The sequence below is a fragment of the Sinocyclocheilus rhinocerous genome, unplaced genomic scaffold, assembly GCF_001515625.1.
Source record: "Sinocyclocheilus rhinocerous isolate Xijiao unplaced genomic scaffold, SAMN03320098_v1.1 scaffold3094, whole genome shotgun sequence".
NCBI classification, from domain to species: Eukaryota; Metazoa; Chordata; class Actinopteri; order Cypriniformes; family Cyprinidae; genus Sinocyclocheilus; species Sinocyclocheilus rhinocerous.
Window position 1 is genome coordinate 1 of NW_015642077.1, and position 23313 is coordinate 23313.

General features: G+C 37.9%; 1 protein-coding gene and 2 long non-coding RNA genes across 3 annotated transcripts; all 3 read right to left on the reverse strand.

Moving 5' to 3' along the window:
* Nucleotides 1–125: 125 nt before the first annotated feature.
* Nucleotides 126–1060, reverse strand: LOC107755673 (uncharacterized). The gene is made up of 4 exons (XR_001641727.1): nucleotides 811–1060; nucleotides 542–602; nucleotides 253–303; nucleotides 126–168 (listed from the first exon to the last, which is right to left on the reverse strand). It is a non-coding gene; the product is annotated as an uncharacterized LOC107755673 (long non-coding RNA).
* Nucleotides 1061–1541: 481 nt separating this feature from the next.
* Nucleotides 1542–2133, reverse strand: LOC107755674 (uncharacterized). Its single transcript, XR_001641728.1, has 4 exons — nucleotides 2075–2133; nucleotides 1936–1983; nucleotides 1761–1844; nucleotides 1542–1619 (listed from the first exon to the last, which is right to left on the reverse strand). It is a non-coding gene; the product is annotated as an uncharacterized LOC107755674 (long non-coding RNA).
* A 9667-nt stretch (nucleotides 2134–11800) lies between these two features.
* On the reverse strand, nucleotides 11801–14838 carry LOC107755675 (uncharacterized). The gene is made up of 8 exons (XM_016572563.1): nucleotides 14767–14838; nucleotides 14387–14434; nucleotides 14254–14301; nucleotides 13815–13975; nucleotides 13466–13562; nucleotides 13172–13219; nucleotides 12352–12435; nucleotides 11801–12149 (listed from the first exon to the last, which is right to left on the reverse strand). The coding sequence occupies exons 1-8, from the start codon at nucleotides 14830–14832 to the stop codon at nucleotides 11880–11882; spliced, it is 822 nt and encodes a 273-aa protein (XP_016428049.1). The 5' UTR covers nucleotides 14833–14838; the 3' UTR covers nucleotides 11801–11879.
* Nucleotides 14839–23313: the final 8475 nt, after the last annotated feature.

The following is a 23313-nucleotide window of genomic DNA, read 5'->3' on the forward strand; positions in this document are numbered from 1 at the left end:
TTATAGGCATGTCAGACTGATAAAAGATAGCAATTGAAAATCTTAGTCATTTTTTTTTTATTTTGTTGAAAGTGTTCTCACCGTCCTTTTTGCTTTACAAATAACCATAAATTGATGCAAACTCACAGCAAAATCAAATGGCTTTGAGAGCGTAACATGGAGTGCATACTAAAAAACAAAAACAAAACTATATTAACAAATGCGGTGTTTAGCACACAGACACAGCTGTACAGCAATTATAAAACCACCTACCATCAACATGAATACCCCGCAATCAATTCCTCCTAGCTGAAGAGGGGCACCCTGTTAATTATAGACAATATACAATTAGACCATATACAATTAGACCATATACAATAAATGCATTATCATTACGTCCGGTGATTGTTTTTTGTTTTAAGTCTTTATGTTTGTTTAAGTGCACTTGGTTTATTCAATTCACCCATAGTGGGTTATTTGTGACAACTGTGTACTGCATTCTTTCTTAACACTCCACTACAGATATGAAAAGTTCACAAGCAAAGAAGTTAAAAAGCTGTACCTCAAAATCTGTCAGTACAGACATGTTCCAATGGCTGGGAGAAATGTGATTGGCCAGATTTCTAAAGTAATACAACAATAAAAAAAATCTATATTTACGAGCAGTCACATGTAAACAATAACATAACTGATCATATTGCAATAAAAATGTTAGAGCTTTATGTTAGAGCCAGGGGTTTGGTTTTACTATGATTGAATTATAATTATATAATAGTGAAAACCATAACTGGCTGAAACATTAAAGTATGAGCTCAAACAGATCCACCATACATTTCATAATGCGCGACACATTTCAGTTCATGAAGTCGAATGAAAGTACTATTCCATCACTCTTCACACCTGTAAAAAATAAAATGTTATAGCCAGTTCATTTAAAATGGTTTACATAAGAACACAGACATTTATTTGTGTTAGTATGAACTCCAAACACATGCATGTTATTAGTATGAACACAGAACAGTAGAACTTGAATTGTGCTATCCTCAGGTGAAAACCTGAAAATCTGAATGTAACTCCCATGTCCAAAATCAGTCAAAAAATAAAATCTCCCTTGACTTTGGCTTGAGGATCTGTAAAAGAACATGACATTAGAAATTGGTGATGCACAGAAGAAGAAAATTCTTGGCCAAAGCAAAACTGAAGATACTGGACACACTGAGCTAAAATTTATTCTATTAATCTTAAAATACTTTACAATTGTGAAAGGTAATGACTTAACATCTTAACACAGTATGATGATGTGCAGCAAACTTGACCTCAAAATTACTTTCAACGTTTGGATAAAAGGCTACCAACAAACCTACACCCTACAACATGAGATGTCTGGTTAGTTTGTGACTTTTATCCTGAAACTTAGGATTTCAGCTGAACATTTTTGATGGCCAAAATTTCGGTGCATCCTTGAGAATTGGACCAATCGAAAGCCCATAATGCACACTTGTGTAATTATGGCCATAACAACCAAAAAGTACAATTACATTATGCATAGCAGGCTAACATATGGAAAAATTTACACATATAATCCAGTGCCCTGACTCCAATGAGGGAAGTAACAAGAAGTCCTTGGTTGCAGCATCATCCTGTGAGATGAGAATCATGGTGAACCACAGTTATAATGATTAATATCCTGTATGATTATTGATTTCTTTCACTAACAATTCATATAGCAAAATAAGCAAATCATTAAAATGTGTGTGCCACATATGTTAAAGGATACTAACAGGTAAAGCTGGCCGAGGATCACTGTTATATGGAGGCAACCACGTGACCACCACATAACTGTTGACAGCAAACACATCTTTGCCCTGAAAAGATAGAAACACATAGTGCAGTGTGACATTAAATATTTTTCGTAACCCCTGAATTACTAAACACAACAAAAGCTATCAAACTGACCTGTGAAGCTGCAAGTGCAGCGATGAGCTGAAAGCACTGATTAGCAATCTGGTAAAAGAAAATGGATGAATATTAGTAAAGTTGCAGTCATATCAACCCTATGTCAACAGCAAAATAATGCCTATGAATGGACATTTACCGTTGCCTCTAACTCATCAAAGGCCAAAGACCAAAAGTCACTTCTCTTTAATGTTTGGGCTGGGCTCAGCTGAAGTAAATCCTCACTTGGATCTTTGGCTCTATCCAAGACATAAGCCAGCTGATAAAATTAAATAAACATTGTTACATAACTCATTAAAACATACAAATATGAACAGTAATGCAGATAATAATATTTATGACAATCATTGCAATATGAATAAATTACCAAATTCTGTTGTGCTGGGAGATAGTCAACATCCCACATCCTCCTGCCTGCTTGTTCATCTGTCTGGCTTGTCGTTACACTTTGAACTAGGTCAGATGGGCTAGGACAGTCTTAAGAGAAGATCCATATTTGTAAATGAATTTTTATGGTCTTAGTAAAGCTTGTTTATAGCTGAAGAAAGTCAGAAAAGTAGTGTACAATCACAAGTAAAAAAACAAAACAATTTCTTGATCTAAACTCCTGATGTGAAAACAGGAGCAGTAGAAAACATGAAGTATCATAAAATATTTCCCAAGATAAAGAAGATCCATACTGTTAAATTCAGATGTATTATTGCTTTTTACTTAGTTTTCTGTCACTCACTGGATTGTATTGTTTCCTCTGCTTCAGTTGGTATCTGTGCAGCTGTAGTAAAAGAAAACAAAACAACAACAGTACAGATTATAAGATAATAATACAGATGAGCATTCAATGTTAAACAACTGACAAAATAAACAGCTTAATTAATTTACCCATTACTATCTGACCGTTGTGATCCAACTGCAGCTGAACATCTTTGCCCACTACTTTCTGGATGCTGACTTTAGTTTTAATATTGCATTTTGTGTTGTAGTGGTGTAGTATGTTCCGCATCATGAAGATGTGCTGAGAGGGTGTGAGGGTATTCAAAAAAGAATTGTTCTTCCTCATGTCTGCAGATAATTGCTCAGCGCACTGGCTGTTAACCCAGCCAGCCAGTTCTGGGACAAGTCCAATCCTCCGAAGGGCATCTCTAGCATCCTTTGTATTCCTCTCATGGAAATGTCATATAGGGTGTAGTGGTCAGATGACCCAGTGATTGGGTGGCAGTTTGCGTCTGTATCTGTTTTCTTTGTTTTGAGCCAAGGTAAATTGACCTTTAGCTTTCCCTCGCCAGCCAGCTGCAGATTGTCTGTGGTTGCTTCAGCCAGCTGCCCCTCGTGTGGACTAAATGGCAATTTTTCAGGCTCCCTCAAGTTAGTATGTTGTTGCCAGTCCTCTTGCAAAGTCGTATATGGCTATGTTTGGAAAGTGCTTCCAGCTACCCTTACCAAAAAGTAGTATACTTACTTTTACTTTTTACTTTTAGTAATTTAGCAGACGCTTTTATCCAAAGCGACTTACAAATAAGAAAAAGTAATTAAAACTAAAAGCTAAAACTCTATAAATACTATATATATATATATATATACACACATTTAAGAAAATAAAATAAATACATACACACACACACACATTTAAGAAAATAAACTAAATTAAATAAAAATGACAAATGCATACAACAACATTTCAAAACTAAACATTTAAATGAAAACAAAATAAAGCTAAAAACAATTCAAAATATTAAAAGAACAAAAGGTATGAGTATAATAATGATTCTAACATAACACTAAGCCAAACACCAAAAAACAACTACATATGTGTATGTACACAGCCACATTCAATATATATATATTATTTCATTTCCATTTTGTATGTTGAAGTACTGAAATAACTCAAATTAAATAAAACTAAAACTTAATAAAAAACCTATATAGACATAATAAAAAAACTAATAAAATTACAACATTACTACAACTGTAACTAAAACTAAAATAGATAACTAATACAAATCAAACTACATTAGTTTATCAAAAAATAAAATAAAAAAAATAACACTGAGCCAAACACACATGCTAAAATAACAACAACTTACTGACACATAGTAAGAAATGGTTATAAAAAAACTGAAACAGAAGTGCAACAAGTAGTAGGATAATCATAATACTGATTATCAGTATTTACAAAATTACATACAGCTTGCGCTTGTCTTTTTAGAGGACCATGCTTTCCCTCAAATTTCATGCACCAAAATTTAGCCAGTGGGCCAAATTTTATCATCATTCGCCAGTAATGAGTCATAAAATGATGCTTTGGTATTAGTGATTTGTTTGGATAAAGAGTCTTAAACAAGTTATGGTGATCAATAACTAGCTGCTTTAAAAAAACAGCTAATCCTTTGGTAACAACTGGTGCAAAAATTATTCTACAAATTTCTCTAAGGAGAAGGAACAATTTCCAGTGACTATCATCTTCACTTATAACATTTCCAATCAGGAAAGGCAAAAAAAAGGATGAGTCACCACATCTGACTGGCATTTTGCTTCATGGGGTTCTCTGATGTTCTTAAATTATGAATGGCACTAGGCTTGTTTTTCTCGTTTGCCACACCACAGTCAAAGCTAATCATTCGGTCATTCAACTGGTCTAAAGTGAAAAGTTGAAATGTTGTAACATTAGTTTGATCTCGAGTGGAGCCACACCCTCTAAAATGTCATGCATAATGTCAACGCAGACATTATCGGTAATATGACAGTACTCTAGAGAGTTTAGGCAAGAGTCTGCTTTTATGCCTGTTAAACTAGAATTTTTAAGCATGACATGTTCATTGTAATTTATTTCATTGCTCAACTCCAAACAATCGTCATCAAATATACACTGAATCTCATGTTTGTCAATCAGACAGAAATGACAGGATTTGTTGGCTGCGAAACTCTCCAAATATCCTCCAAGTGAATGGCAGGCCAGATTATCAGCAGTAAATAAGCATATTGTGCCAAATAACACTGTACTTTGGCCATTTATCTGAACTTCTATCCCTCTGGTTTCAAGAAATTTAATATCATCCAACAATGGCTCAAATATTTTGTTGAAACCATAAACTTCTTTGTCAATTGAATTAAAAAGCAAACATAGGTGGATGTTTTCAAGAGACGAGTTAAATCTAGCAGGTAAATTCCTCAAACAAAAATAAACTGCTCCCATTTTGTGAACTTTGGTTTTAGAGCCTAAAGGATTTGTTGTTTCAAAATCATCAAAATAAAGTTGAATTTGTAAAGCTTGAGGAAATCTACTGTACAATTTGTGATTTTTAAAATGTGAGCTATCACAGTAGTCACGCAATGTATCATCACTTTCGGTTGAATCCACAAAGAGCTTTTGCATTTGTTCATCGTCAAAAATAAACTTCAGAGTATCAATAATAGATATGTATTGACATGTATCTGCTATTATCACTTTACCTTGCTTTCTGAAGTGTCACCTCTGTTTCCAAGGAAGATTTCTGTTGGCTTGATAAAAGAGTGGTTTTCAGCAAAATACTTGGTCATTTTGTAGGGTGTATCAACTTCCTCAAACATATTTCGTCCTCTTTCAAAATCTTCCATCAAAGTCTGCAATTCATCATTGGGTATACTATAGAGTAACGATTAAGCAGAGATGTGGTTCTCTCTTGCAAACAGTCCAGGGTTTCACAGAGTAGTTCTTTTGTGCATGTGATGCTTCTTTGCACATCAGTCAGGGTACAATTTGAAGAGTACATTTTTGCAACAAATGCTGCTGCACGGCTTTGGTAGTCAGAAGTGCTGCAATTACTGGAGCCATCAAAATTAGACTCTAGAATATCAACAGCAGCAGAGCAAGATGCAGCTGAGAAGTCACTCACTCATGCTGGTGTCAGGGTCTTGTTCTAAATGTACTGGCTTTGCAGCTTGAGCATGCTCTCTATTGAGATGTTTAGCATAAGAATTGAAGTTATGGTATGTTCGTTGACAATTGTTTTGACTACAAACAATTGTATAATCCTGTCCATCAGAAAGTGCATGGACATGCCTAAGATGACTTATAAGTTTCCGGATGTCTTTTGAAGTTGATTTTTTGCACTTCGGACATATGTACATGGTGGTACAATTTAGGAAAGTGCTTGAAGCTTTGAAATAAGCTCCACAACTTTAGATCTCTTCCCACCAGAGAAAGGAATGTCATACACATTTTCAAAGAAATTAAAGACAGATGTGAGTTGGATAGGATATTCTACATTGCAAACCCAATACATTTTAAACAGCTTGTCGATGGCACACGTCAGACTGTTATCCTCAAGTGGAATTGTGACTTTGTCATTCTCGGCCACAATGATGTATTGCGCTGTAGAACTTGGGGCTCCTAAACAGACAATGTGGGGTTGATGGCTTTCCACCATTGTCTGGGAATTATCCAGGAGGCTGGAGATGCTGGTTCCAGCCTGTAAAAATAAAAGTACATTTTATAAAATCCATTATCAACACAGTTCAAGTGACTGGAGTATCTCTTAAAGGGATAGTTCACCCAAAAATGAAATGTCATTAATTACTCACCCTCATGTCGTTCCAAACCTATAAGATCTTCGTTCATCTTCAGAACACAAATTAACATATTTTTTGATGAAATCCGAGAGCTCTCTGATCCTCCATAGACAGCAACACAACTGAAATGTTCCCAGGCACAGAAACGTAGCAAGAACATTGGTAAAATAGTCCATGTGACATCAGGGGTTCAACCGTAGTTTTACGAAGCAACGAGAATACTTTTTGTGCGCAATGAAAACATAAATAATGACTTTGCGCACAAAAAGTTTTCTCGTAGCTTCCTAAGACGAACGAAGGTCTTACGGGTTTGGAACGACATGAGGGTGAGTAATTAATGACATTTCATTTTTGGGTGAATTATCCCTTTAATTCATCTGCATTAATTGAACTATAGGCCAGGGATATTTTCTTATTTTTGTTCAAAAGAAAATAGGCATACATGATATTATCGGATTGTTATTGGAATCGGATGATAAAGGCTTAAAATGTAAACAACGACATCAGCTGATTTGAAAAAAAAAATAAAAATGCCGACATACCTTGCAGATAAGACGAATAGCTCATATGTGCTCAGGGTGTGCTAGTGATAAAATCACGTCAGCAGTGTGGTCATTCTTGAAGCAAACTTTTGCCTGAATGATGATTAGCTTTACTGTTTTGGATCACTGCATTTCATTTGAGAATGTACATACAGAATGACACATCTGGCGTGATAGAGTAAACAGTCACTAGCGCGTGCAGCGACAACATCTTCGTTCATCTTCAGAACACAAATTAACATATTTTTTGATGAAATCCGAGAGCTCTCTGATCCTCCATAGACAGCAACACAACTGAAATGTTCCCAGGCACAGAAACGTAGCAAGAACATTGGTAAAATAGTCCATGTGACATCAGGGGTTCAACCGTAGTTTTACGAAGCAACGAGAATACTTTTTGTGCGCAATGAAAACATAAATAATGACTTTGCGCACAAAAAGTTTTCTCGTAGCTTCCTAAGACGAACGAAGGTCTTACGGGTTTGGAACGACATGAGGGTGAATAATTGATGACAGAATTTATTTTTGGGTGAACTATCCCTTTAATTCATCTGCATTAATTGAACTATAAGCCAGGGATATTTTCTTATTTTTGTTCAAAAGAAAATAGGCATGCATGATATTATCGGAATGTTATTGGAATCGGACGATAAAGGCTTAAAATGTAAACAACGACATCAGCTGATTTGAAAAAAAAAATAAAAATGCCGACATACCTTGCAGATAAGACGAATAGCTCATATGTGCTCAGGGTGTGCTAGTGATAAAATCACGTCAGCAGTGTGGTCATTCTTGAAGCAAACTTTTGCCTGAATGATGATTAGCTTTACTGTTTTGGATCACTGCATTTCATTTGAGAATGTACATACAGAATGACACATCTGGCGTGATAGAGTAAACAGTCACTAGCGCGTGCAGCGACAACAGCAGCAACAGCCTTCCCTGGGTCCTAATGCCCATTCAGTAAGGCGGTTTATTTATTTAGGGGACGTTGTTGGCCTATTTGTAATAAAATGAAAATACACAAATAACCTTAAGACACTTGGCCAATATGAGTTGAAAAATATCTGCAAAAATCTAATATCATGCATCCCTAAAAAACAAAACAAAATGAAAACAGTATAGTTTTATGCAAATCAGAGAGTCATGTAATTTAGTAACATCACAAAGTGCCTGCACAGAAAACTAACAAACACAAAATAAAGCTAACATATAAGGACAATCAAGTTGCTTACCGGCTTAATGTCCAAGAGATAAGCAAGGGCCGACTTTGAACTGCATTTGGCCCACCCTTTGCTCCTTCCTGACTAGGGCTGCAACATACGATTACTTTTATAATCGATTAATCTAACTATTATTAGAACGATTAATCGACCAATCATCGATTATTTCGCCGATTAAATCAGTAGACATTTTTTGATTATTCATCTTTTGCAATTAGTTAAAATATTAAGTTATACATATTCTAACAAATAAATTAAGGTAATCACTTCAGCTTTTGAAAGTCATATTATTTAATTACAATTATACATTTAATTTATAGAAATAAATATTTTGGCACACAAAATGAGATGGCAGAGAAACTCTTATTCACCATTTAATTAGCTATATAGAAAGTAGCTCAATGACACATCATTCTGCCAAACATCTCCTTTTGTAAGTCATATGGATAAGAAACAAAATAAAGATTAAGTGATAAGACATTTTATTTTTGGATAAACTATTTTATTCACAACAATCTCTCTTAAAATACCTTATAGGGTTATGATAATCAAAACAGTCCTGAGCTAGATCAAGCTTTGATCTCTGCAAACCAAACTATCACTTTAACTAAACGTTCCCCCCCCAACTAATAAACAGATTTTATCATTAGCTAGCTCCACACTGGAGAGCTGCTTTATAACAGAAAATCAAGTTGTAATTCTAACTGAAAGCAACACTGACTCTGGATTTTCATGTTTAATACTGTAAAGCTGCTTGATTTTAGGCTATATTGCATAAAGTACTAAATAAATAAACGTGACGTGACTTTACTGGGGTACTGAACTGCAGAGCTCGTGCAAACATCCACATCGCTGTAATCAGATGCATTTTACTAACCTCCTGTCTGTAAGCAGTCTGTAAACACCTACTAATGATAGCACAAATATAAAATAACGATAGGCCTAAAAATGAAATAAATAGCTTTTTAGTTTTTCAGGTAGGTCTAACAGTAGGGTTATTAAGAGATTTAGTTTTTTTTTTTTTACCAATTATCCAAATAATGTTTAGTCCTAGAAAGCTATTATTATTATACGTGAGCATAACATAGCGGGCGGCAGATCAATGAATGAGAGGGCAGCGTTACCAGAGATGCCCATATACCACACCATGTTACAACACAGTAGGGCTATTGCATTGCTGTTTCGATGAGCATGAATGGTAGAGCCCTGCATTTTGACTTTGTTACACCCTTCGGGCCAGGCTTCGGGCCAATTTTCACGTCAGACGCGGGCCGGGCCTCGGGCCTGTTTTAGGCTTCTCCTTATTTTTATATTTTAGACATCCATCAATTAGTGATGAAAAAAAATAAATTGTCACGCTGGTGGATTCGGGACAATTTTCACTTCATAGTTCAGACGTGGGCCGGGCCTCGGGCTTGTTTTAGGCTTCTCCTTATTTTTATATTTTAGACATCCATCAATTAGTGATGAAAAAAAAGAAATTGTCACGCTGGTGGAAACAACACGAGACCGTGCTGCTGCGACTGTCAAGAGCTCGATGGTGTTTAGTGTCCAGCAGCATCAGCAGCAGTATGGTGCGTGCCGTCAGCGCAGCTGAACAAATCTGCGTTCAAATGCACGCAATAGCCTTAAGCTTGCCGCAAAGCACTGGCAAAAGTAATTGTGTTGGGGGGAAATAGTAAGGAGATATTTGAATTATTTATTAATAAACTAGTGTTTTCTGAGTCGGTGTCGCAAGGATGAAGTTACCAATCCTGACTCGCCATCTCTTCATTAGACGCGCCTTTAGAGAGAAGTGCATCTTTACGGATTATGATTATAATTAAAGAGTTTTCGTTTTCGATTTGTTTTATTCCGTTAAGTAGTAATTTAAAGCTTTCTATAGATATATTTATCATGTCTATGAGGCATGTATTCGCTGAGTTTTGATTCATTTTTGTGAAGCGCTCCTGTTCAAGACCAAGACAGCAGAAAGCGCATCATGTTTGTTTTCTTTATTTTAAAAGCACAACGTTTTGTTGATATTGTGAGTGCACACAAATAAAAGTAGACCCTTTACAGTTATGAATGATGTATTACTCTTACCTTTATGAGCAAAAAATACGACGTATCCACTGAAAAAAATGCAAGTGATCGCACTGGCGCCTCCATTGCCGCTGGCCGCTTGGTCATTACTTAAAAAAACAAAATCTTATATTTAAGGAACAAAAAATGCTTTTTCTAAATTAACTTAATAAAAAATCGAAACAAAATATAATCACTTTGCCATTACATTAAAACTGAGCTATTTTAATAGCTGGAACAGTAGTATAAGCTGTTTTGGGAGAAGGGGGGAAAAAGACGGGCTCGGGCCGGTGATTCTGATAAGCTGTCAGACACGGGCCGGGCTAGGGCCTGAGCGTCTCGGGCCAGGGCCGGGGTAGGGCCTAAATTTGAGGCCCGTGCAGGGCTCAAACGACTACTCGATAACAAAAATATTTGCAGACAATTTTTTATTGTCGACGTTGTCGATAATGTCGTCTAATCGTTTCAGCCCTATTCCTGACGCAGTGGGGGGGCAGCAATGTAGTAAGAATTTGCTCTGTAACATGAATCTGTAGTATGATAGAAAAACACAAAATATAATGACATTTTTAATGGCTGGTATATGGCTGACTTTAAACTCCAACCTTGCCTTCAGAGAACTACTAAAACTAATGGTGTCCACTGAAAGAAAAACAACATTTTGACAGAACGAGCAAAGTAGCCTACCTTCACTCTCATTATCACTTGGCATGACCAGAGGATCTTTCACTGTGGACATCTTTTGTAACTTTGGAACAATATTTCCTTCCCATTTTCGAAGAAAGAGGTCAACCTTCCCAGGAAGTTCATGCAATCTTAACTTCAGAGAGGCATTGTGGGCCATTCTAGGCATAACAGTAAAAAGAAAATAAAAACTATACAGCAGTATTATGATTTGAATTAAACTGAATGAAGAAAAATAAGTGGTGGGGCTTGATTTTAGTGCACCTTAATCTCTAGCTTGCAGCAGACTGATGGTTGGAGGGGAGTGGTTAAAGGATGTTTAAAGGATAACGTAAGAGAAGGAACAGCATTTCAGAGGGAAAGCAAAATTCCAGATTATGACTAAAGATTACAAAAACAATTTTTTTTAATTTTTTATAAATTGCATAGATACATTTTTCACCACAAGACTAGTAATGTGCGCTAACAAAGTAAAAAAAAAAACACATTTTGAATTCATGTGGACTTAATATCGACCAGCCATGTTCCTTTCAGTGTTGCCAACCTAGCAATTTTGTTGCTAAATGTAGCAACTTTTCAGACTACCCTAGCAACTTTTTCTTCCAAAAGCACCTAGCAACAAATTTAGTTATTTTTACATTTTATTTGGCTACTTTTAGCAACCTTTTGATAAGTGACCAAACACAGATTATGACTAAAGATTACAAAGACAAAATTTTTTTGTTTTGTTTTTTTAAATAAATTGCATAGATTAATTTTTCACCACAAGACTAGTAATGTGCGCTAACAAAGTAAAAAAAACAACAACAAAAAAATAATAAAAAAACTTTTTGAATTCATGTGGACTTAATTAATATCTACCAGCCATGTCCCTTTGCTGACAAGTCTATTCATACCTAGCTAGAAGGAAAAGCCATGCAAAACACAAGTCCTTACCAAGTATGGCATGTCTACAAATTCGAGGATATTGTTCAAAAATCTCTTTCACTGTTGGGGACTTGTTTGCAACCCATAACCTGCGATTACTGTATGTTTTCTCGATGCCCAATTTGATGATATTGAGGTTTTCTGGAGATGGTTTCATCCTTTTGATCACAGTCATCCGCTCCCGAGAGGAGTCCTCCTCCCCTTCAGCAGTTATTTCCAAAGTGATAGACACTCCAGAGCAGTGATCCTCAAATCTGGCTCGCGAGATCCACTTTCCTTCAGAGTTTAGCTCTACCCTAATCAAACACACCTGAGTTTGCTAATCAATGTCTTCAGGATCATTAGAAAATCACAGGTAGGTTTGTTTGATTATAGGGTTGGAGCTAAACTCTACAGGAAAGTGGATCTTGCGAGCCAGATTTGAGGATTACTGCTCCAGAGGAATCACTGATTCGACTACGTTTGCGCTGGTAGCGATGCTGATCATCATGAAGTTTCCTCCGTAGATTTCTAAGGGTGCTTTCACACCTGTAGATCGACTGCTTTGTTCCAAAACAGGGATTAAAATTATTACAATGTTGCTTTTTATTCTTGGTGCGGTTCCCTTTCACACGGCAAAGTTCTAAACGGACCCAAATTGTTAATACAAGTCACATGCGAGTAAACTGTCCTCTCATTGGTCAAAGTTCCACGGTTTACTTTCCAGAATTCCACTCATAACTGTCATCCGTCAAGATGGAACGACAACAGCTTCGAGGGCTTATTGTTGTTTGTTTTTTTTGTAGCTGTCATTATTTTAATTCATAATTTTGAACAGGAGTCCAGGATTCGTTGGGAAAACATTTTTAAAATGCACCTAACAGTTACTACGAAGAAGAGCAATAAGACGGCATTATAAAATGAAAAGGCACGCTTTGATTTTGAATGGTGAAGACGTGCTCACCCACAGATATCGCCTGCGTCCCAATGTGCATACTATCCATCCTAAATTCTTTGTGATATTAGTAATTTTCAATACTATTTAGGGCAGATAGGGTGGATAGTATGCACATTGGGACGCCGGGACCGTCCACTGCTTTTCACAGAACTTACGTAATTACCCATCATACATTGGATATAGCCTGGTTTGTTGGTCCGTTGGATCGGATTGCTTTCTCACTACAACCGAACCGCTCCAGAGTTCGTTTCCAATCGAGCCGAGACCACCTCGTTCAGGCGATCTCGGACCGATTGTTTTGGCGCGGATCCGAGTCTCATCTCAATAAATCCACTGTGGGAGACTGGGTCATAGAAATGTTCCTGGATGAGAGGGGAAGGATAACAATTGTAACTTTTACAAGAACCCATGATGTGTGACGAGCAAACCAGCAGAGTGGATGTACTTTTGGTGTTATTGTAACTGTAATATTGGTAATTAAAAAAATGTATCAGTCACTAAATTTTCAATTGATTTGTAACCTGTTAACCAATTAACATACCACACTTATTATTCCAATTTGCATTTATTTCAAGTGAGCTTTGTGTGTTTGAATAAGTACAACTTACAAATCCTTCATTCTCTTCTCCCATCTTGATCTTCAGAGAAGGAAACAGTGTCACCACACTTTCTGCCATCATCCGTTTCTCTTCATTACAAGGGTAACTATAAGCAAAACAAAGACAAAACATGGAAGAATTGCTCAATTAAACTTGTACATAATACATTAAAATAAAATACAGGAACGAAATTCAGTTAGTTTTCTCTACTGCTGATCAGCTGTTTGTTTTACAAGGTTTTTTTTTCAAATTATGCTCAAATTATTAAAAGTAATGAGTGTTTATTCAAAGTATTCAACATCTTTATACATTATCACATTCACAGTTGTTTTGGTTAATTTCTCAACTGTAAATTTACAATCCACTTTGTTCCACCAACGCACTGACTCCTATCTTCACAAGGAGTTTTTTTGATGTCTCTGAAAGCATTCCTGAAGCTTCATAATCCTTAAATATACTCGGACCTTTGCTTTCAATTAGTGCTCGCAGTGTGTCTACATCAATTCTATTACGTTGATGCTGGAAATATAAAAAGCACAACGTAGTTCTAATTAGATGAGTTAATGATTCAGTTACTCAAAGTCACTCACTTGTATTGTTCCAGAATGAATCAGCATTTTTGAATGAACTGGTTGAATGATTCACTCACTCATAAAGTCAACATCTACTGGCAAAATGTACAGATGTACAAGTGTACAGACTATTAGTTTCTGTGGAATGGGCAAACAAAGTCAAAAAGAGTGATATAAATAGTGAAAAGAGTGTTGTTATTTCAGCACTCAGTTATATATACAAACCTTCTGTTGACTACTTGGATCAGCTTCTTGTGTGTTCTTTGGTGCAACCTTCAAAAAAAAAAAAGGGGGGGAGTTAAAAATATGTTCAAGTATATTACTTGTATTAGTATACGCAAGTCCTCCATGAACATACATTCTGTTGATGACTTGGACTGGCTGCATCTACTTCCAATTTTTCATCCTTAAAGGACAACAAATGTAACAAGAAGTACAATACCGTATTGGCCCGAATATAAGACGACCCTGATTATAAGACGACCCCCCTTTTTCCACATGCTAATGAAAAAAGAAAGTGTAGATAAATACTGTACTACTTTACATTATCTTTTGTAATCATCATCCCACACCATGTTTAAATGGAAATGCAACTTGAACTGTTTCTTACCATGCTCAAAATTGAAAAGCAATATTAATATTTAATGCTTAAGGAAAGTACAATAATACTGGAATCTGTATGCATGACACACAGGTCATTTATTATTAGTTATATTACTGAAAAGGGATATTACATACCAATGCATGTGATCCACTTCTCTTAATCGACTTAAACAAAACTTGAAACTTGTCCAAGGCTTCCATTTTCTCAGTTAGGTCGGTATCAATAAATTCATTAAAATCAGCGTTAAATTTCAAAATTCGGTGGTACTCTGCAGCACAGGGGAGGAGACATTTGGAAGCATCAATTATTTCTGCTGCACTCTTGAGATGCTGCAGTTTTTTGCATATCTCCTTTTCATCAAGTAGTACAGCCACTAGTGTTTTTGGAGTGTCCTCCATTTGAAGCTGCAAAAGGGCAAACAAAAACACCAATCTGTTATATATACATATACTGATTAAGCATAGTATTCACATTCATAATGTAAAAGAGTAGTTAACAAACAGTGTTAGAATGAACAATATCTATTTATTTATGAAAACATCAAGCTAGCATAAGCTAGATAAACTTCCGAGATAAACCTAAAGCAATCTTTTGGTCTCTGAAAACCGGTCGTCCATTTTCAATTAAGAGTCTTGCTGAATTTGGTACCTCATACAACTTTTACTATTTCTGCCATACATTATGGTACACATAGTAAAAGTAGTGTGCTAGTACGCGGTTCCGAATTCTGAATCTGTTTGTCTCGTACAATAATGAACTATCGAATTTTTTTTATCTTTTCAGAGAAGCGCCGAGAAGTGCTCGAGACCCTGAGCACCCCCGGGATCGGCGCTTCTCTTAAAAGGATGTTAAAAACAACACAACCTGTGTCTAGTTAAGGACAACACATTTTGTGTTACTTTTAACTCAAATATGTGTTATTCCTGCTAATTTTCTACACACCAATGTGTTGTTATTATACAATTAGTGTCAATTACGTACACAAAATGACACAAACTTAGTTAAAATAGTCAAATTAACACATCCTTTTTTAAAATGGAGATGTACTCGAATGTCGAAGTCAATCAAATTTTAACCATTAACTTGATAAATCATGTTATTATTTAAGGGCATTTAACAAAACATCAATACATTCTGTTGTTTAATGAAAGAGAGGCGACAGATAGCAATGAAAGTGGTAAGTCAAACTCGTTAACGAGAATCCTGTCTAGCTGCAGCGTTTTATCAGACGTCATGTCATGTCATTTGCAACAAATCAAACAAAGAAAAACAAAACTCGTTAAAAATGAGTTCACTCCAGAAAGTGAGGGACAAACTTACCAAAGTGTATGAGGGGAAATAAAAATAATTTGTGAAGCACTAACGTTAACTATCAGACGTGGTTGCTGTCCTGTTCAACACCGCCTCTCGCGTCTACGGAAAATACCTGTAATCACTAGAGGTTGTTAACTAAACGCACATTTGACCATCTAAAAAAATAACAATAATAAAATACATTTGACAATTTGTGTTTGACAATTTCTAATAACAGATAAATCCAAATACCTGACGTGTGCATCCAAGTCATCCACCGATGGAAAAAGAGGCGCAAACTTAACTGCTTGCGGAGTGACGTAGCAGCAGTGTGATTGGATGATAGTTAACACATATTGTGTTGGACACACTGTTGTTTCTCTCTCGCTCTTTCTTTTTCTTTTTACACATGATCAACTTAAAATTACACAAAATGTGTTAAAATAGCCATAACACAAAAAATGTGTTATTAACACATCCTTTTTGAGAGTGTAGGAACTAAGTTACAGGAACTAGCCATAAGGGTAGTTTGCTGAGAATTAAAGTTTCCCCTGGGCCCTTTTCCTGGTTGCATTCGCACCGGCAGTAGGAACTCTGAAGCAACCTATAGTGGCGTCATATAAGCGCGGCATTCACAAACGTCAACAACTGCCGGATTGAGGATGCCATGATTAGAGCTGTGTTTGTTGTGTGTTGTGTGATGATGAAGACAGAATGCAAATGCATAATTTGCATTACTGAAAGAGCAAAACGTGGGGCTAAAGAGACAAAATCTTCATGACAGCTTGCAGTGTTACATTTAATCGAGGCTGAGAAAAGAACACAACCCCGCAGACAACAGGTAAATGCCATTACTGCAGTTTTACATGTTTGTGGAGTAAATATTACATGGCTTTTTAAAAATGCCTGGTGTCCGTGCGCTTGGTCAATCAATATACACCTATGTTACTGGTAGTTCCTATAGTGCTGGTTTAGACCATACTCTGAAGTAGGAGCTAATTTAATTCCCTTAAAAGGAGTTCATAGAACCAAAATCATTCCTAGTGCCTGTGGTATGAATACGGCAAAAAGTTAGTATAGTTCAATAGTTCTAGGAACTATGAAAAGGTTCCTCCAGTGAGAAAGCCCTTAAAGACAGAGGCTTAAGAGAAATATATTTTCCAGGGGATCAAAAAGCTATTGAGACAAAGCCTCCATGGAGATGTCCCACTCAGGAACCGCTCATCTAGTGACTGGTAAAAAATAGGGAATGGCATTTATAAGTCTATGAATAAAGGGGTGTTGCCCCACCGTAGTACCGTCAAATGCAACATCATATTCAGCTATAACCACTAAATTGACCTTAATATTAGGAAATAAATTCCACCGTCTATAAGGACTTGCAGAAAAACCAAAATATCTGAAACTGAGCACTGATATGATATCAGATATCATTTGATATGATTGCCCACTGAAGCTAAGCAGGGTTGAGCTGGTCAGTACCTGGATGGGAGACCTCCTGGGAAAACTAGGTTGCTGCTGGAAGAGGTGTTAGTGAGGCGAGCAGGGGGCGCTCACCCTGTGGTCTGTGTGGGTCCTAACGCCCCATTGTAGTGACGGAGACACTATACTGACAACAAGCACCGTGCTTCGGCTGAGACGTTAAACCGAGGTCCTGACTCTCTGTGGTCATTAAAAATCCCATGGCACTTCTCGTAAAGATTAGGGGTGTAACCTCAGTGTCCCGGCCAAATTGCCCCCCTGTCCTTTGTCAATCATGGCCTCCTAATAATCCCCAACCACTTGATTGGCTCTATGACTCTTTCTCCTCTCTACCTGTAGCTGGTGTGTGGTGAGCACACTGGCGCTGTTGTGCTGTGTTTTTATTATATTATATATTTTATTATATAATTATTATATCAGTTACTGCCCCTCACACCACTCCTGAAACAGATGCCACTTACAGTCATAAAATGACGTCTAGAGGAGGCCCTAGCATTCAACAACATGTGGAAGGAGCCCCAATGTGTTTAAGTTGGTCCTCTCACAAGCCCGGTCCAGAGGGCCACCCCGTCTGGGTGAGGGTGGTACATTGTCCCCGTTCACTTGGGACAGGAGATCTGTGTGTAATGGGAGGGACCATGGCTGGGCAGACAGCAGAGGAATAATCTCTTCAAGCCATGGTGTTTGGGCCATCTGGATGCTATCAAAATCAGAGTCAGGCACTGTTGTCTCCCCCTGGCCAGAGTCGGTGCTATCAGGCAAAGGCAAATCGGGCCACAGGTGGGCCACTGCGTCCATGCTTATGACAATATAGGACAATAGTCTTTTCCGCACAAAGACAAAGAGATTGATGGATGCCTGACCGAATTTCTCACACAGCAGACTGTTCAGGATGCCCAGGATATGGGGTGCCTGTAATGTCAGAAAGTGTCACCTGCTCCTTACCTCCAACTTGTGAGCTAGAGGATGAAGCCTGGAGAAGCGGTTGATGAGAAGCTCAGCCTGGTAAGCTGGGAGCTAATGCTACAATTTTAAGGGAATTTCAGAGCTACCTCAATGTGTTTGAAGCCCAGATTGCACAAAAAGCATGTGAATCTTTATCACCAGAAGAAGATGCAGATTTGGAGAGCACCATGGTGAAATGGGCAGTAAAATCCAATGGCTGGTAGCCATGTGACTGAAAAAATTGAGCGGGAAAAAGGTGGATATGCCTAATATGAAGTGTGATCATGAGCAAATATTCCTCGGCTGATCCTGAGCAATATTTCCTTCTTGAGACAAAATCTGAAAGTCCAAGAAAAAACAAGCTGTGACAGTCCAGAGGTCACAAGAAGCAAATGTTAGCTGAGTAAAGGTAATGTGTGCACATGCTTTATGCACTATGTTAAGGGTCGATCCCTTACCCAGCATTGGGCACGCACTCCTCTCTATCATGCCAGACTTGGTGCAGTTGTATAATTCTGCAGAGATCAGGTTTGGATGCTCTTCCAACTGGTGGATCTCACACACAAGATGATGAAAGAGAACGTATTATTGAACGACTCACCATTGTCCTTTGTTTGTTGTATGATTTTTATATCTGGCTTGTTGGGGCCAAGTTGTTTCATAGCTGTTTTCTCGTTAACTAACAATCTCAAATGAGTTCTGTAACAGAAACACATTTACATGTGTAATGATTTGTACCACTCACCATATTGACTGTCTGTATGCATTTGTTTAACTGACAGACTCAAATGCACTTTGCTGACGCTGATTGATAAAGCATTGTCCAGGACTATGTTCAGTGTAAAACAAGTGGGACAGTTTCATGTCTGCCCAACATGGCTCTCAATTAGAACGAACTGCATTTCTTTTTTTTCACCACTCTAGGTGACATTGATGCTTCTGCTGACACTATGATACTGAAGGACAAGTAGCTGGGTTCCAGGAAGATACCCGTTTGTATATTCAGAGAGGAGCTCAGCTCTGTTGGGCTGAACCTAAATTGTGACTCCACTTATGTGCATTCACTAAAGATTAATCAAATAATGCAGTTTAACATTTATTTTACTCACATCCTGTTATTTATAATCTTTCATTTACATTGCAGTATGTCTCAGAAAGACAGAAGTCAATAAAATGTATGCTTTTTCAGATATAAGATTTCAGGGTGCAATAAAGCTGTGTGTGAATGTAAAAACCTGCAAAGTTTCAAAGATGAATTTCATAATCACGAAGGTGGACCTTGGGACAAAAAACATAACACTTTATTTTAAGGTGTCCTTGTTACACGTTCTTACTATTATAATAACAATAAATTATGTATAATTACATGCAAGCAACCCTAATCCTAACCCTAACAATATATTAAGTACATGTAGTTAATTAGTATAACTCAGTACTTAAATGTGTAATTACACAAATAAAAAGTGTAACCCCCAAAAAACATTTGAGAACTGAGCTATAGCAAAGCAGATGGTCAGGTGCAGCCACAGGAGTTCATATGCACAAAATAAAAAAATAAAAAGCCAAAAAAAAAAAGAGGCAAAGAATGCAAATGGGTATGCAGGTGAACAATCAGATTCGGGCCACATTCAACTTCAGTGTGAATGTCACCTTCATTTCACAGAGATCATGTCACTTTACAATAGTGAATAACACGTTTCTATGATCCTACAGAGTTTACAGTTGTTAGGACTTTTCATGTGTGACTCAAGGGTGACGTCTGAAACTCTACACACTAAATGCTTCTCTCTAGTGTGAATTCTCATGTGTGACTTAAGATTTCCATTTTGTGAGAAGCTATCCCCACACAGTTTGCAGGTGAAAGCCTTCTCTGTATTATAAAGTCTCACATGAGTGTAGATGTTTACTTTACAACTGAAACTCTCTCCACACTGATGGCACACAAAACCGTTCTCTCTTGAATGTTCTCTCTTCTCTCCAGTGTGAACTCTCATGTGGGACTTGAGGCTTTCTTCATATTTGTAGCTCCTTCCACACTGATCACATGGGAATGGCTTCTCTGAATGAATGGTTATGTGTTGATCAAGAGTTCCTTTTTTAACAAAACTCACTCCACAGTGTTGGCATGTGAATGGCTTCTCTCCAGTGTGGGATTTAAGTGTTTCTTTATATCTGAAACTCTTTCCACACTGATCACAAGTGAACGGCTTCTCTCCAGTGTGAATGATTACATGTTCATTAAGGCTTCCTTTTAGTGTGAAACTCTTTCCACAGTGCTGGCATGTGAATGGCTTCTCTCTAGTGTGAATTTTCATGTGCTCATTAAGGTTTCCTTTTAGTGTGAAACACTTTCCACATTCATGGAAAGTTAAGTAACTGGGAGATTTGGTCTTCTAAACCGAGTTTGTTTCAGTCGGTATGGATTTTTCTACAGGAAGAAATCATGTCTCTCATTTTGATCTTTCTCTTCTGTTTCTTTCAGTTCTTGCTTCTCTTCTTTTATTGCCATCAGTTCTAAAGTGAAAACGTATCCACTGTATGTGTTATGCCTTATATATGCTTGATGTGTTTATTGTAACCTATGAAGTTTAATCGATGTTTTATAACCCCTTTTAATAGATAAAGTTCTTAAAGGTACTCTGTGTATGCCAGATATGCCAAGTTTGGGCTTGAGGGAATGGTCATGATATTTGAATAACCTTGGTATGAATGAAAATGTGTTATTTTGAACAGTGTGTGTTGTACGACACTTTATAAGAAGTTATTAAAACTTGCATTGTTTAAAGTTGAACTGCAGTAAAACATTTAATTTGTCTGTCGAGACAAAAACTAAGTCGCTCTAAAAGCGCACGAGCGTGTTCCTCATTTTTCTTTCTCTTAAAGGCCTTCATAGTTTGATGTGTTGTGCGTGTCCCACTTCCAGTCAGGCTATTCATCTCCCGGCTTGAGAATTAACTTAGCTAATTAATGCTCTCTTGCCATTTATTCACTAAAACTAGTGAACTTTAAACGCGGCGCTCAGAAGAGTGTCCGAACGTTATTTAATGGGAGAATTGTGAAATCTTGATCAAGTAGAATTGTGGTTAAATCCACGTGTGTCTTTGTCTGTATAAATAGACTAACACAAAGTGCTTAGATCCGCCGAGATCTACAATAACGTTATTGTATTAATTGCAGAAAATCTGTAGATTAATTTACCTCACTCTAATGAGTTGAGATTGTTCAGATAAGAACCTCAATAGTGTTTTTATCTCCTGTGATGTACTTTAAACTGTGTATAATCATAGACTGGGCGTAGCACATGCTAGTTATTGCAGGGTACGTTGCCATAGTAACAGCCGTAACAGCAGTTGCGAGACTTGGCGCATAAAGCCTACGACAAACAAAAGATGGCCTCAGAAAAATCCACAGCAGTTCTTGACTTCAACACTCAAAGTCAGGAGCTGGCTCTAGAGGGCGCCCAACATCAAGACCATGCCAAGCCGCCACACAAAGAGTGGAACACACCCTCGTCCAACAGAGAACGGGACTCCCACGCTGGTACCCTACCTAAACAGAGGAACAACCGCTGGGATGGATCGCGTGGACGACAACACTCACCTGGACGTCACTGGGAAAAATATTGGAACCAATACAGACCTCGTGAGAATCAATGGGACAGATCATGGAATCAGCCAAACTCATTTTGAAACTCAAGAGGAAAAGGCTCGTGGGAATCCAACGGAACCTCCAAGGGAAAACGACAAACACATCCTTGAGCAACCAGTCCAAGGAATCGAAGAAAGAATTTGCAAAGATTCCAAGCTGACCAAGCTCAAACCGAATCCACACAAGTACAAAAGACATCACAGTGTTTCGACTCACAAGAACTGATGAAAATGATGATTAAAGAGTTCTTCCAATGAAAGGAGGAGGATCGGAAGTGGGAAAAGAAAGAGAAACCAGAGTCAGCCTGACTAGCAGCCGGAAGAGAAGGCAGCGACCATCCTGACATCCTACCTGTCTCGTCCCAAACTCCAGTCCCTCAAATCCTGGGCGACCTCATTGAGAAAGGTATAGCAAGAAAGTTTTACCTCTCCATTATCATCGAACGCCACATCAAAGTCGAAGCCCTCCTGGACACAGGAGCCAACATCACTCTAATGTCAACTGAACTCCTTGAAGAAGTCCAAGAAATAATTGACTTCAAACAGCCAAAGATATGGACGCAAGTCCACGAGCCTATGCCCTTCCAGTCAGTAGACTCCAACGAGTCGCAGTGTCAAGCAACAAACACCGCCACCAACTCACTAACTGATGATGCAATGTCAAAGCCAGGGCCAGGGCCAAGCTCAACTCCAAGCAGCAAGAATCAACCAGGCGTTCCACAACTTAGAGCTAACGGTACCTGTCATAGGCCCCATACCAGTCCAACTAATGTCAGATGAATATGATGACACAGTAACGTTCACAAGACCCAATGAAACCATTGCCATCACTTCTATTCTGCCAGTGCCCAGAGAAAGCGTATGCCGATCAGATATAACAGATGACACTCACCTGGCGGTCTACGCTGTCTCAACACAGCCCGCGTCAGAATCACCTGCACAGGTGACTGTCAAGGCCCAGAGCCCCTCAAATGACTCAACAACAGAGGAATCCTACACCGGGTTCGGTGCACAAATCCAACAGATCCTGAGTGAGGCGGATGCCCTCCACAAGGAAGCAGATCGCCATGACCCAGTTGGACCAAGAGATTCCCAAAATCAAAGGCTCAACGATCCTTTCCACATTAGACGTTGCCTCGGGATTTTGGACAATCCCTGTCCACCCTGATGACCAACACAAGCTGGCATTCACCTTTGCCAATCGACAATACAGGTACACCTTCACACGGTGCCCCTTTGGCTATGCCAACTCACCAGCTGAATTCAACATCTTCCTGAACAAAGCATGGCCTCATGCCAGAACCAGAGGCATCC

Coding starts and splice junctions, on each gene's coding strand:
- LOC107755675 (XM_016572563.1), bottom strand. CDS start 14,832: ATGGAAGCCTTGGACAAGTTTCAAGTTTTGTTTAAGTCGATTAAGAGA. Junction 13,220..13,465: donor GAGAAGAGAATGAAGGATTT/GTAAGTTGTACT, acceptor CCTCTCATCCAG/GAACATTTCTATGACCCAGT. Junction 12,436..13,171: donor GTGGATTTATTGAGATGAGA/CTCGGATCCGCG, acceptor TGTGAAAGCACC/CTTAGAAATCTACGGAGGAA.